The 14,968-nt window shown below is 34.6% G+C and overlaps 1 protein-coding gene across 2 annotated transcripts in view; it reads left to right on the forward strand.

Moving 5' to 3' along the window:
* Positions 1 to 14,968, forward strand: part of ATAD2B (ATPase family AAA domain containing 2B) — a 174,967-nt gene that overhangs the window by 125,557 nt on the left and 34,442 nt on the right. The window contains exons 20-21 of one of the 2 annotated variants that reach the window (XM_054476527.2): positions 9,480 to 9,615; positions 11,910 to 12,106. In XM_054476527.2, the coding sequence (XP_054332502.1) occupies positions 9,480 to 9,615; positions 11,910 to 12,106 (333 nt within the window). The remainder of the gene's footprint in view (positions 1 to 9,479; positions 9,616 to 11,909; positions 12,107 to 14,968) is intronic. The other variant, XM_054476528.2, reaches the window with a different exon arrangement.

A 14,968-nucleotide genomic window follows, 5' to 3' on the forward strand; every position in this document is an offset into this window, starting at 1 on the left:
AAATTGGACACCTTTTAATTATTATAAAATCAATACTGTCAGGGTTTATATCCTGGGTGTAACTGCCTATTAGCTGTATGATGTAGGTAGGTTATTTAAGTTTTAGTTTCTTTTTTGGTATAGTGGTATTCCACAGTGTTGTTATAAAGATTGAGATAATTTATGCTTAGAACAGAACCTGACATATATATACAGATTCAGCATCTCTAATTCAAAAATTCAAAACATGAAACTTCTTTGAGCGCTGACATGAAGCCACTAGTGGAAAATTTGACACCTCACGTGATGGGTTGCAGTCAAAACTTTGTTTCATGCACAAAATTGTTAAAAACATTGTATAAAATTACCTTCAGGTTATGTGTGTAAGGTTTTTATAAAACTTAAATGAATTTTGTTTAGACTTGGGTCCCATCCCCAAGATAATCTCATTATATATATATGCACATATTTTAAAATCTGAAAAGGTTTGAAATCTGAAACACATCTGGTCTCAGGCATTTTAGAAAAGGGATACTCAGCTTTCTAAGAAAATTGTGGCTATATCACTATTAGTTATATCCTTTTCATCCTTATCATCTGTGAGGTCATTTGATGATATTTGACCTTTCAGCTCTTTCATTGATAGCACCATGTTAACTTGAATGTTATTACTAATACACGTATTTTTCAAATCTGAAGTCTAACTTTGAGTTCAAATCTAAGGTAAAATCATAGTTGATTCAGAAAAAAATAGTAGATCATCTTACTTGAGTGAAATTGATTTTTTAAAAATTGTTTTAATACCCCGAGCTTACTAGGTCTTGAAGTAGTCTCCTTTAGAAATGCTTAGAAATATTTTCCCCAGGAGACAAAGTAGGAATGATGTTTATATAAAAGATTTACATGTTTTAAGTGCTATAATATAAATCTTGATTATGTAGAATTTTATGATTAAAGTGTTTGTTTACTGAGTTCTTTTGTGTTTCAGCTTTCATTAGTTATCTTGCTAAAATAGATTTGTATACTTTAATGCTTTTTGTAAGGAAAATATATTAAATGTAGAGTAATTCATTTTTGATTATTCAATATCTGATAGTATATGAAGATCACTAATCAAAATGTTTATCATAGAGGCTAATAAAGTTTAATAGAATGCTTTATGTAGCAAGAGTTAGAAAAACCAGGGTATTGACTTACTAGTCTTTTGATCTTAGATAAATACTTGAACGTATAATTGCTTCATTTTCATCTATAACATGTGGATAATAACAGACAGGGTCATTGGTGTGAGACAGTATACGTGAATTTCTTTTGAAACCATGGAGCTATTAAATGTTTGATATTAGTATTATAAAGTAGGAATGCAGCTGAAGTTGATTTAGAGGAATGGACTGAACCTGGATATAACCTAGGAGCCACTTTACAAGTTAGATCCTCTTTCTCAGTTTTATTATAATTTTATAAAAAGAAAGAGAAGAGTTAAAATGTGGGATAAATGAGGGTTCTAGTTGGGAATATATAGGGACTCTTCCCTGAAAATTTCCCTCTATATTGTTTGAAAAATTTCTGAATAAAAGTTTGATGAGCCTAACTTCTTGATAAGCAGTTTTTATTTTGCCTACTTCTGTTGCCCATATGCATATGTAATTTTACTGTTGGTTTAGTGTTTTAAAGCTAACATTGTATCATATACATTTCCAATGTTATACTGTTGTCATAACTTTTAATGGATTCAGAAAGCCTACTGACTAGTAAACTTTTTCAATATTTATTTACCAATACCCTTAATTACTATCTAAAATATTAGAAATTTGCCAGCATTGAATTCTGAAATTTCAGCTCCTTTCCCTCTCGCTTTTGTCTTTATAAGTAGTTTTTAAAGCTATCGTGGATATCATATTTGTGGGCTGAAGATTATGGGAATTCTCTTTTGATTATATAACATGTTTTATACTAATAGTTTGTAGGAAATTCTCCTGTGTTCCCAAGTCTTAACATTTTATTTTATTTGTTTACTTACTTTTGTAGAGACGAAGTCTCATTATGTTGCCCAGGCTGGTCTTGACTCCTGGTCTCAAGCGATCCTCCTGCCTCAGCTTCCCAAAGTGCTGGGATTATAGGTGTGAGCCACCATGTCCAGCTAAGCCTTACATTTTAATTTCAGGTCTACCATTATAATGCTTGCTTTCTTTTTTCTTTTTTTTTTGAGATGGAGTCTCACTCAGCCGCCCGGGCTAGAGTGCAGTGGCGTGATCTTGGCTCACTGCAACCACCATCTCCCAGGTTCAAGTGATTCTCCCGTCTCAGCCTCCCGAGTAGCTGGGATTACAGACACCTGCCATCATGCCCAGCTAATTTTTGTATTTTAGTAGAGATGGGGTTTCACCACGTTGGCCAGGCTGGTCTTGAACTCCTGACCTCAGGTGATCTCCCACCTTGGCCTCCCAAAGTGCTAGATTACAGGCGTGAGCCACCGTGCCTAGCCTGCTTGCTTTCTTTAGGTCACAAACTAAGATAGTAATCTCTAATATTTAGCACATATTGATAAATATTTGGTGAATGAATGAGTAGCACAGAGAGTTGTAGACCAAGTAGCTGTAGGTTAGCAAGCTGCCAGATCTATGGAAGAAATGAAGTAGAGAGTGGGCAGTACAAAACCAATTCTCAGAGAAAAAAATGGCCTATTACTACAGTTGTACTACTGTACTCCAGCCTGGGCAACAGAGTGAGGCCCTGTCTCAAAAATAAAAGAGAAAATTTAATGTCATGAAAATATGTTTAAATGTATTGTTTTAAAAAATGCAGGTAATAAATCAATGGGTATGGTGTTTATAAAGATATAACTGGAAGAATATACACAGAAATGTTAATAGTAATTATCTGTGGATATAAAGGTTATAGTCATTTTAGTTTTTTATTGTCTTTATTTTCTATATCTTCCATAATAAATAACTATCATTATAATCAGAAAATAAACCTCATTATTCACAGATGAAGGAGAAAGGAAGTTTCCCTACTCTATTTTTAAAATAGAAGAAAACCCCAAAATAATTAGTCCTTCCATGATTAGTGTCTTATTAGTGGGACAAAATGACAAGTTCATCTTTTAGAACTTCTTTGACATTCTCTTGTGTCTCTTTGTATACATCCCTCTCTTGTAGTTCAATAGTCCCCACAGTAAGTTTGTACTTGTGCATTGGGATACTGGGAAAAACATTAGCATTTCTGTTCTTTTTTATTTTTCATATTAAATATTTCATGCATATATGGTTTATAATAAATAATACTATAAACCATATATACACGAAATATACTGTACTATTAAATATACTATTTTGCTAATAGTATATTTAATAATAGTATAGCAAAACAGTATATTTAATAGTACAGTATATTTTGTGTGTATATGGTTTATATTATTTCCAAATAGTATATTAGCAAAATAGTATATTTAAATAAATATGCATATAGTAATGAGAATATTTTCAGATTTTTTACTGATGAGGTGTTTGATCAAAAAAGTTTGGAAATCATTGCACCAGACCAGCTGTTATCAAAGTGTGGTCCAAGGACCCCTGAGGAGCCCCCAAGACTTTTTCAGGGGATTATCAAGTTTCATTTCCAACTACGTATCTGCTGAGTCTGGGGTTTCATCATATACTTCAGTCAAACAACATATTGTAACAGATTGAATACAGAAGCAGAAATGAGAATCCAGTGGTCTTCCATTAAGCCAGACACAAAAGAGAATTGAAAACATTTAAAACAGTGCTGGCTGGATGTGGTGGCTCATGCCTGTAATCCCAGCACTTTGAGAGGCTGAGGCAAGCGGATCACTTGAGCCTAGGAGTACGAGACCAGCCTAGGCAACATGGCGTAACACCATCTCTACAAAAAATACAAAAATTAGCTGGGTATGATGGCACGTGCCTGTAGTCCCAGCTATTCAGGAGGCTGAGGTGGGAGGATCGCTTAAGCCTGGGAGGTGGATGCAGTGAGCCAAGATCGTGCCGCTGCACTCCAGCCTGGGTGACAGAGTGAGACGCTGTCTCAAAAAAATAATGTAAAACAGTGGCACTTTTCTCACTAAATTTTGTTTTATGTGTTTTATGTTCTTTCTATATTTTGGAAAAATATATTTTTCAAAAGAATATATGTTCTTTTAATGTTAGTGTTAATATCTGATGGGTTTATTTAAAATATGTAAATATTGATGCATATAGCTCACATACATAAAAGCTTTTTTGGGGTCCTGAGACCAAAAAGTTTGTGAACCTCTGGTCTCTAGACCACTAGCACTTTCAGGTGTTACTGACCATCATTTCTCCCATTCCTAGCACAGTGCTAACACATTGGAATTACTCTGTAAAAGTTTGCTGCATGAAAAAAGGAACTAACAGTTGAATCATCACATAGGATTTAAGTAACCATTGCCCAGCCTCACTCGCTTTCTGCATAATTCTTACTTTTTTTTCTTTTAAAATATTTTTTCTTTAAATTTTTGACCACTTGAGAACCATGCAGAATTGTAGTGTAAGTAAATTTACTTTTATAAACCCTTTCTGAAGATACTTGGAGAATTTTATTTGAGATATATTGGAATTGCAAGGTATTTATGGAGAATTAGAGAAGAGAGTTAATTTAAGGTTGAGCACAGAAAAAAGACACTTAAGGGAGGAAGCAAATAAAGTAGAGATATTTGTAGGAAGGAATGTAAACCTTGGCCAGAATTGTACTTCTGTTTCTGAAGACATTCACAGTATCTGCTTTGTTATTAAATTATTATGAGCAGGTTTAAGATTGTGTAATTCAGTATATTGGAAATGAATTTTAAAGAAATATTCCTTAGCTATGCTGATGAAAGTAAGATTACGTGTAGCATTTTGTCATAAGTGTTTCATGTCATTGTCTCTCTAGGTTTATGGTAGGACCTGGGAGGGGAAAATCAGTAACTTCAAGTAGAAAAATCAAGTAAGGGCATTGAAAACTCAGATTAATGATCATAAGATACAAGGGAACTATTTTAATATTAATATTTTGGTAATAAAACAATTACATGATTCTTAAAATTTAAGAGGAAGGAAATCTTCTCAAGTTTTTTTTTTTTTTTTTGGAGACAGAGTCTCGCCCTGTTGCCCAGGCTGGAGTGCAGTGGCTCACTGCAAGCTCCGCCTCCTGCGTTCACGCCATTCTTCTGCCTAAGCCTCCTGGAGTAGCTGGGACTAAAGGTGCCTGCCACCACGCCTGGCTAATTTTTTGTATTTTTAGTAGAGAAGGGATTTCACTGTGTTAGCCAGGATGGTCTCGATCTCCTGACCTCGTGATCTGCCTGCCTCGGCCTCCCAAAGTGTTGGGATTACAGGCGTGAGCCACCGTGCCCGGCCACAAGTTTTTTTTCCCTAAGTGAAATAGGATAGTAGATAAACATAGTTACTATTTTGAGATATGTAAACTATTTCTATTTTTATTTAATGGGTTGATATCCTATTTTGTTTTGAGCAAAGCAAATTTTATTTATGAAAGCTTTCTTAGGTTTATTTCTGATCTCTTTTTCACACCTTTTGTTATTGAGATCTTCAGTTCTTTTTTTTTTTTTTTTTTTTTTTTTTAGATCTTAAGTTCTTAACCATTAATTTTTCTTATTACAAAGGTTGCAGGAACTCTACCTTTAAAACTGGGGACTAACAATTCTAAGGAATGTGTTAATAAATTAGATAAAACAAAAAGATTGGCCAGGTGCCATAGCTCATGCCTGTAATCCCAGCACTTTGGGAGGCTGAGGCTGGTGGATCATGAGGTCAGGAGATCGAGACCACCCTGGGCAACGTGGTGAAACCTCGTCTCTACTAAAAATACAAAAATTAGGCTGGGCGTGGTGGCATGCTACCTGGGAGACTGAGGCAGGAGAATGGCGTGAACCCAGGAGGCGGAGCTTGCAGTGAGCCGAGATCGCACCACTGCACTCCAGCCTGGGCAACAGAGCGAGACTCTGTCTCAAAAAAAAAAAAAAAAAAAAAAGATGGCTGTTATTTAAAAAAACAGAAATTAACAAATGTTGATGAGGATGTGGAAAAATGAGAACCTTTTTGCATTGCTGGTGGGAATGTAAAATTGTATAGCCACTGTGGAAAACAGTATGACATTATCTTAAATATGTAATTGCCATATGATCCAGCAAATCAAGTTCTAGGTACTTACTCAAAAGAATTGAAAGCAGGGACTTGAACAGGTATTTGCACACCCATGTTCACAACAGCATCATTCACAGTAACCAAAAGGTGGAAACATCCTCAGTGTCCATTGATAGTTGAAAGGATAAACAAAATGTAGCATATACAATGGAACATTATTTAGCCTTAAAAATGAGAAAATTTTGATGCATGTTGTAACATGGATGAAGCTTGAAGACATTATGCTAACTTAATCATAGGACAAATTTTGTATAATTCCTTTTATATGAGGTTCCTTAGAGTGTATTTAAATGGATGGTAAGTGTGTGAAAAGATGCTCATTATCAGTCATTCAGGAATGAATACCACTGCAACCCACTAAAATATAGGTTGGGCAAGAGTAATTGTGTTTTTTGCCATTGAAAGCTGCAAAAAAAAAAGTGCTTTTGCACCAACCTAATAGCTATAATAAAAAATACAGAATACCAGGTATTGGCAAGGATATAGAAAGTGGAGTCCTTATATACTGCTGGTGGGATTGTAAAATGGTGCAGCCACTTTCCAAAGTTAAACATAAATTTATGGTATGACTCAGCAATTCCACTCCTAGTTAGCTACACAAAAGAAATGAAAACATACTTTCACAGAAAGACATTTGTATGGGAATGTTTCTAGTTGTTGTACTCATACTAGCAAAAAGTGGGAACAATCCAAATGTTCCTTAATTGGTGAATGGCTAAACAAAATGTGATGAAATACTATTCAGCAATAAATGGAATGAAATACTAATACATACTACAACTTGGAAAAACCTGAAGTATTAAGTGACAGAAGCCAGGCATAAAAGACTGTCAGTTGTATGACAGGAAGTGTCTAGAAGAGGCAATTCTCTAGAGACAGAAAGCATTATCAGTGGTTGTTAGGCTGGGACATGGGAGTGGGAGTGGGGATTGACTGCAGATAGGCATGAGGAAACTTTTTGGGGTAATGAAAATGTTCTAAAACGTGCTTGTGATGGCTGCACAGCTGTAAAAATTTATTTTTTACATTATTGAACTGTTTTTTACATTATTGAACATTATTGAACTGTTTTTTCAGAAATATTGGAAGGTGTGCCTAAGTGCATCTGGGAAAGTTAGGGAAGGCATCACACAGAAAGCATCAGCTTGAGTGGTGCATTAAAGAGGGGGTCAGGAATGAGTGAATACTATGTATCACAACCAGTGTGAACCAATGTGAAACAGAGCATGATTTGTTCTGGGAATTATGGAAGACTTGTCTTTGGTACACCATGAAGTTTGAGGCTAGGACTGTCAGAAGATAAGGTTAGGAGTGAACTTAGAGAAGTATAATTTATCCCACTTATAAAATGTTGGATTCTAAGGTGTTGGTAGTAACCTGGTAAGAATATCCATGGATTATTGTAGGCCTGTTCTTGGTAGGCTTTTGTGTTCGTAAAGTGTTAACATAGTATTGAAAATTATCAGAGAATAGTTAAAATGAAATGTTTTGCCATTCTTGAACGAAATCATGGTACGTCTAGGATTTTAAGTTCTATTTATTTTTCAAGACCCAATCGATATAAGTGATTTCTGGTACATCTTACCTAGTGTCTTTTCACCCCTTGCAAGGTCTCTGCTCTGTGTTTTGCTACCTCTGTTACAGTACTCCCAGCATAGTATCATAATGCTTTTCTTCTGAGACTCTAAAATCTTTGACAGCAGAGAACAAAGACATTTTCTTCAGTTTTATAACTGCAGTGTCTGGCATGATGTTTGGCATACAAAACATGTTCAGTAGTAAATTTACTTCCAGAACTTTCAAAGAAAGGCCGGCAAAGCATAGATTAAAGGGTTGGAGGGAACTGTGCATGAAGGTAGTCTACAAAAGCACTGGAACGACACAAGGTGAAATTTTATAAACTTTTAAATGATTTGACTTTAGGTTGAGATAAATAATTCCCCATCCAGTTTTTGAATTCTGATGTTTACCTTTCATTGTTTCTTCTTCTCTTAGAATTTCAGAGCTGGAAAAGGCATTGAGAGTTTATATAATTTAGTCTTCTTTATTCACTTTATTACCTTAAGCCAATTACTTAAATCTTTCTAAGCCCCAGTTTCCTCATCTGCAAAATGAGGAAATAATACTTACCTCATTGTTATAAAGGTAGAATGATATCATATTTATGAAATTTTTAAGGGTTCAATTCATAGGTTTAATCCAGTAAGTGGTTAGAAATGACGAACTGAATGAATTATTCAGATTTTACCACAAATGTGTGGCTAAATTTGGGCAGGAATATGATGTCTTTGATTCTAATCCATATTTTCACAGTGTCATGGTTGGTCTATCTTTCCATACTAGTGACCTTCTCCCTTTTTTTATTTGCAGTTTCCTATTTGATTTGGGCTGGGTAACAAAATCACAAGGTTAACTCTTTCAGTACATACTTATTAGGCATTGCTAAATACCAGGCACTGGGATAGGTATAGAAAAATAGCTGAATAGGAAGTGGTCTCTGTTCTCAGGGAGTTTGGTGTCTAGAAGATAGAAGGTAGACATTCTAGAAAAACCATAAAAATTAAATACAGTGTTTAATGCCATAGTAGACAAATTTGGATGAGGTAAAGAGCATTTAAACAGCATATCTTGGAAGGTGGACACCTGGGGTCAAAGTCTGAGTAGGTAAACAGAAGAGGTGAGTAATCACCAAGTGGATGGAGCTGAAGGATATGAGAATAATTGGCTTAATTTTTTTGGAGTGTGTCATGGAGCATAAACTAGACCAGAGGTATAGTTTATTTGCAGTGGAACCAGGATTCCAGAGATTACAGACTTGGTAGGGAAATTACAGACTTGGTAGGGATTCCAGAGATTACAGACTTGGTAGGGAAAGAGCACAGGAAGGGAAGTCAATGGATAGGGAGTACAAAGAAATACGAGGATAAGAGATGGCAATGTTAACATTCTTCCAGCTCTCTATTATAGATTCGAAGTAATTACTTTTCCCCTCTTAATGTAAAAGCCTTTGAGATTGTTGCCATCTGTTACATCCAGCTATCCTTTTTGCTATTATCTGATGATTCTTACTAGATATATAGTATCATTCATTAATGACTTGGGTAACTGGACATTCTTCCATTCCTGTTTAGCCCATGCGGTTGAACCCTTCAACAGCATAGCCTAGGACTAGGTTAACTATAACCCCATGTGAATGGTCTATGAATATTGAACATGATACTGGAAGATGAAGACATTGCAATTTGGTATGATATGTAAGCTTTTAATTCTTTATATATTTAATGTCTTTGTGTGTGTGTATATGTGTAGGTTAAATGTATCTTTAGAATACAGTATGAAGAGGTCTTGTATATTCAAAGGCCTATTGAAGAAGACAGAAGAAAATTTTTTCAAGAATTGATTCTCAATCAGGCATCAATGGCTCCACCACGAAGGAAACATGCTGGTAAAGTTTGTAAAGCCTTTAGGAAAATGGGAGGGATGGAGTTAAGAAATACCCTTTCTTGGAGTCAGTTTATTTTAGCCCTTTATTCTTGGAAGTGAGGACAGTTTGTCAGGTGCTGTTTATCTTTAGATGACGTGTGGAAGTGTCCATTGTGTTCACCTGACTTGAGATTGGGAAGTATAGCCTTGTTAAAGCTTTACTAAACAGGACTTCTTCTTATGACTTCAACCACATCCACTGGTAGATTTCACGTTATGGGGCTCAAAAAGCCATAGAAAAAAAGTCTTCAGTTCTCCTCTGTTTTAGTCACAGTAAGTACCCAGGAGTTGAACTGGCAGGTTGTGAACATCAGGTGTTGTGCTCATTACTTTTTGGGCCATGGTAGATTTGATGGGCTAATAGCTGGTTAGAACATTTGCCATTTCTAGTTTATTTATTGATTGACTTTTCAAATACTTATTTAGGACCCATTACATTTAACGTTGTATTCTAGCCGTTTGAAAATCTATCCTGCCTTTGTTTTAAGTGTTAGATTTTTCTTGGGTTTGGACTCAATAATTTTAGACTCAAGAATTGAGCTTAAGAGGTACCTCAAGAATTTGTCAGATTTCAGTTCCTTGGCATAGTAAGGGCTGCATTCTAAGTCATTCAAAAGAGATTTTCTTTTCCTAATCTTAAAGATGTGTAAAGGATAAGATCTACTTGCTTAATCTTTCAGCCTCTTCTAGGAAGTAGCAATCCTGTTTGGTAAAAATTTTTAAGCCTCTTTACCCTCGTTCCACCTTTTATGTTTCTTAGAGCCCTTCTTGTGGGATACTCAATACATTTCCCATCCCTGCCAAGTCCTTATTTTTCCATATTCTTTTTACCTTGTTTGTTTTTCATTGGTTATATTATGTGACATTTTAATAATTTTATTGTTCTTTAGTGGCTCCTTTCCAAATTTTATTGGTGTTTTAAAAATGAACACCTGTCAAATTGCTGTAGTTATGGTTTTTTCCCTCCCAAAACCTTGGGAAATTTAATATGTAAATTATACCTTATTTATGTTTATTTTGTTGCTTCCTGTTAATCTAAATATTTCATTATGAAAATGATTTATTTCAGTCTTTCATGCTTCTAGATATATTTTGATCTCATAGATCTGAATTTTCTATGTTTACGATTGATACAATTCTTTTTCAGTTGCTTCTGTTGACTTTCACTTTTCATCTTAGGAGCTGTTTAGAAATCAGTGAAAAATTCTTAGAATTTTAATTCTGAGCTTTAATGTGATATCGGGAAATCTTTTAAAATTAGAGAACTTTGTAATTAGGAAAGTTAATACTTTACCTTTTAAGAAGATTTCTTGTTTTTCTTAGGATAGATAGTGAGTACCATGGATTTTACATATGACACTTAGGACTGGTTTTCCATCTCCTTCATGACTGTGGAATTCTTTTTTTAGTTCCTTTTTTTTTTGTTTTTCCTCCCTTTCTGCAGGTGCCATTCACTATCCCTACTCTGTTGTACTCAGAATATGAGGGCAGGAGACCTGCCTAAAATCAGAATTCTTTTGGGGATAGGAAGGTTCAAATATTACTTGCCCATTATACTTTTTATGCATATAAGGTAATACCATTTTAAGAAGCAGTTTTTAAACAAGGTTGACTTAAGGAAATCAGTGTGTAATACTTTACTTGGAGATATTTGTGTTGATTTGAAGTATTTCTCATAAGTTATATATAAATAATATTTCAAAATCAAATTATTTTGTTTTTTAAAGGGGTCCTGTTGTGAGTTATTTTACAAGGTGAAGCTATTCCCTTTTTGTTTCTATGCAGATTTTTACTTGCTGGATTTGCATGTTTCACACATATAGTCATGCGCTGCATAATGACGTTTTGGTCAACGATGGACTGCATATACGATGGTGGCCTCATAAAATTATAATACTGTGTTTTTACCATACCTTTTCTATGTTTAGATACACAAATACGACTGTGCTACAGTTGCCTACAGTATTCAGTATAGTCACATGCTGTCCAGGTTTGTAGCCTAGGAGCAATAAGCTTTACCATATAGCCTAGGTATGTCATAGGCTATACCATCTAGGTTTGTGCAGGTATACTCTTATGATGTTCACACAATGACAAAATTGCCTAACTGCACATTTCTTAGAATGTATCCCTGTTGTTAAGCAACACATGACTGTATTTGTAATTCTTTTCTTTAAAGAACATTTTGGGAGAATGCCAAAAAAGGGTCCTGACCCACAACATTGGAATCTTAACATTTTCTTCTGTTTTCTCTAGCTCTTTGTGCTATGGAAGTGCTTCCTCTTGCACTACCTTCTCCACCTCGTCAATTATCAGAATCAGAAAAAAGTCGAATGGAGGACCAGGAGGAAAATACCTTAAGAGAGTTGCGGTTGTTTCTCAGGGATGTAACCAAGAGGCTGGCCACAGATAAACGCTTTAACATCTTCAGCAAACCGGTGGATATTGAAGAGGTCTTGTTTCAGTAGTGTGCAAACAGTGAAGTTGAACTGGCTAAAAGAAAAAAATATTGACATCTTTTTTTGGAAGGAAAAAAAAGCAAAGGCATGGATGAATATTACCCCTAGCCTGTAAAATTTTAATCCATGTGATAACTACCGATGTCATCAGCAAACATCTGGTGACTTTTGGATGAAATTAGTGACCAATTTATATTGTCCTCTTAATTATTATTAACCTTTGTGGTCTCTTACTCTTCGATTTAAGAGGATTAAAAGTTGCCTTAGTCAGATATCCATACTAGATTATTTTTATTCCAGGATAAATTCTGCTCTCAAAGAGTATATTGGTATTAACCAATCAATACCAGTTAATACTGGCATTTCCCAAATTATGTATACCTCATCAAAAGAGGTAGCTAAAAACCTGAAATTTCTTTGTCTTTCATATTTTGGAAATGCCTGTGGCTGGGATGCTGTTTGAAGTTAAAACATATCCCGTGCAACTAAATTATTTTTCTTTCTAAGGATTTTCTCTGCTCCCAGTGGAAAATTTCTCACTTTTTATGTGTATTATTTTGTGTGCTTGTGGGAGCATAGTTTCTGATGATGAGAAAAGAAATTTTCCATTTGGGAATCTAATACTATCAACTACATTTTTGGTTTTTGTTTTATCCTGGGATAATGTAGTGTGTGGATGAACACAATGTAATCTTTACTGGCCTCTTTCTTATAGTTCAGACTCCATGTTTGAACAGCTTTGGTGTTTTTAGTTTTTATTCATTTCTTTTTTAAAAAAAAGAATTATGAGTGATTCAGAGTTTAATGTTGTATCCTAATTGTGAAATCTGTGCTTTTGGACCTGAGCGGATTCCTTTGAAACCATTACCTCATCTGTTACTGGGAAGAATGAGCTAGCATTTACGTTCCTCCCCCCGGCAAGTCTGAAAATAAATACTTTCCCCCCTTTTTGGAATGAAGAGACTATCTATAATTTTATTTGTACCTTTATCCACAATACAGTGTTTTTTCCATTTGATCCTCTTATCAACCTTGTAGGATCATTATTATTATTCTTACTTTGCAGTTGAGGAAACAGACTTGTTGGCAAGTGACATAGCCAAGACTTGAAAGTTTTTTAAAATTCAAAGCCCACATTCATTATCATAGCTACTTTATATCTTTCCACTGGGATAACAGGACATGCCTAATTGGCTTTTTAAATTAATAAATATCAGTTTATATTTCTGGGACATCCACCCCCCCCCATAGTGTTTTTAAATAGTCTTAAAACTATCAGCTGATTAAAAAATTATTTTAAATAAATGTGATATATCTGCGTGCCCTTTCTTCCACTCCCCTATTTGGTATATTTGGACTCTAACACTTCTTAAAGGATAGGGGCTTGCCCCCAACTCAACCTCCTATGCTGAGAGTAAACCAATTTTGCTTTTGCTCAGGAAAGCTCTTTTCTTTCTAATCAGAGAAGATTTGTCAGATTTTCAAATGCCATCTGTAATAGTTATATAAATGATGGTAAGGTAGTATAAGGGGATAGAAAATGTTGGTCAGATAAATATTTTATTTAGGATTGTATTTCTCTTGTTTTCTCCTTTGTCTTTCTTCTTAGGTTCGTTCTGCTCTTAAGCTGAGAACATAGGAGTCTCTGGGAAGGATAGAGAGGGGAAAACAAGATAACCTAAAACAAAAGTTTTTATTTAACTAATGAATTTAAAGTGTCTGAAAACTTTATCAAATTCCAAAGCAGACTGCAGAGAAAACAAAACTTTAGAAAATAAATGTTAAATTTAAAATTAAGCATAGGGTGGTAACATTTATAGTCTTTAATAATATACATTTTATAGTGCTTTTTAGTTTATAAAACAGTTTCCACTTGTACACAGGCATTTATGTCAAATACCAGAAGCAGGAATCCCGCTAATATCTTCTGAGGTAGTTTGTTTCAGTATAACTCTGCTACCTCCCTTATAGGGAGATTGACTGGTTTTTCAGCTCCTAAAAGGTGAAAAATAAAACACACATACACTTCTACTTAATATTTTTTATAAGTAATCCTAAACATTAAAAAACATATAAATTACATATATGTGCGTGCGTGTGTGTGAATGTGTAAATTTAAAAATAATGGTATCGATGCCATCTGAAACTTCATAGAGCAGAACTTAACCATCTCCCCAGAAATCTTTCCTGGACTAATTTTAGACATTACTGCTAAGACTTCTGTTATAGCAAACCTATTTACTTGATTTGAGATTTGCACTGGGGAAGGCAGTAGACACATAAGTTGCTAACACTTTCTTGTTGGTCAGGGATACTCAATTTATTGGGCAAATCATGACTTAATATCTCCTGTTTAGGGTTATCTCACAGAAAGTCAGCACAGAAAGCAGCATGTTTGTTTGTTTGTAGATTTCTTTATACTTAGGGACAAATCCAGCAAATCTCATACTGGTTAGGAAAACTATACTTAATTTTCTTATATAATTGACTCTAAATGTTTGTGATGACTCCAAAGGAGTGGAAAATACTTTCCATGAAATAGTTCACTCTAGAAAACTGAAAAAGAAAATTTTTGTTGAAAATTTAAAGAGATTTATCAGAATAACTTATCTCATAGTATGAAAAGTCTTTGCTTTTTATTTTCCTTCTCTTTTTCTTGAAGTCATGTTTATTGATGCTCATTGGGTACTTTTGTCCATACATTATCTTCCCGGATATGCCCAAAGGATTAAAAAAAAAAAAAAAAAAGCTGACATGGTTTCAAATTTTAAGAACAGAAACATTTCAGAGTTGATTTAGGTATGACTTGGAAACTGAAGTTTTCATGGAAAGTATGGCAGATAGTAACTTTGGTAG

Source organism: Pongo pygmaeus, chromosome 12 (assembly GCF_028885625.2).
Source record: "Pongo pygmaeus isolate AG05252 chromosome 12, NHGRI_mPonPyg2-v2.0_pri, whole genome shotgun sequence".
Taxonomy (NCBI): Eukaryota; Metazoa; Chordata; class Mammalia; order Primates; family Hominidae; genus Pongo; species Pongo pygmaeus.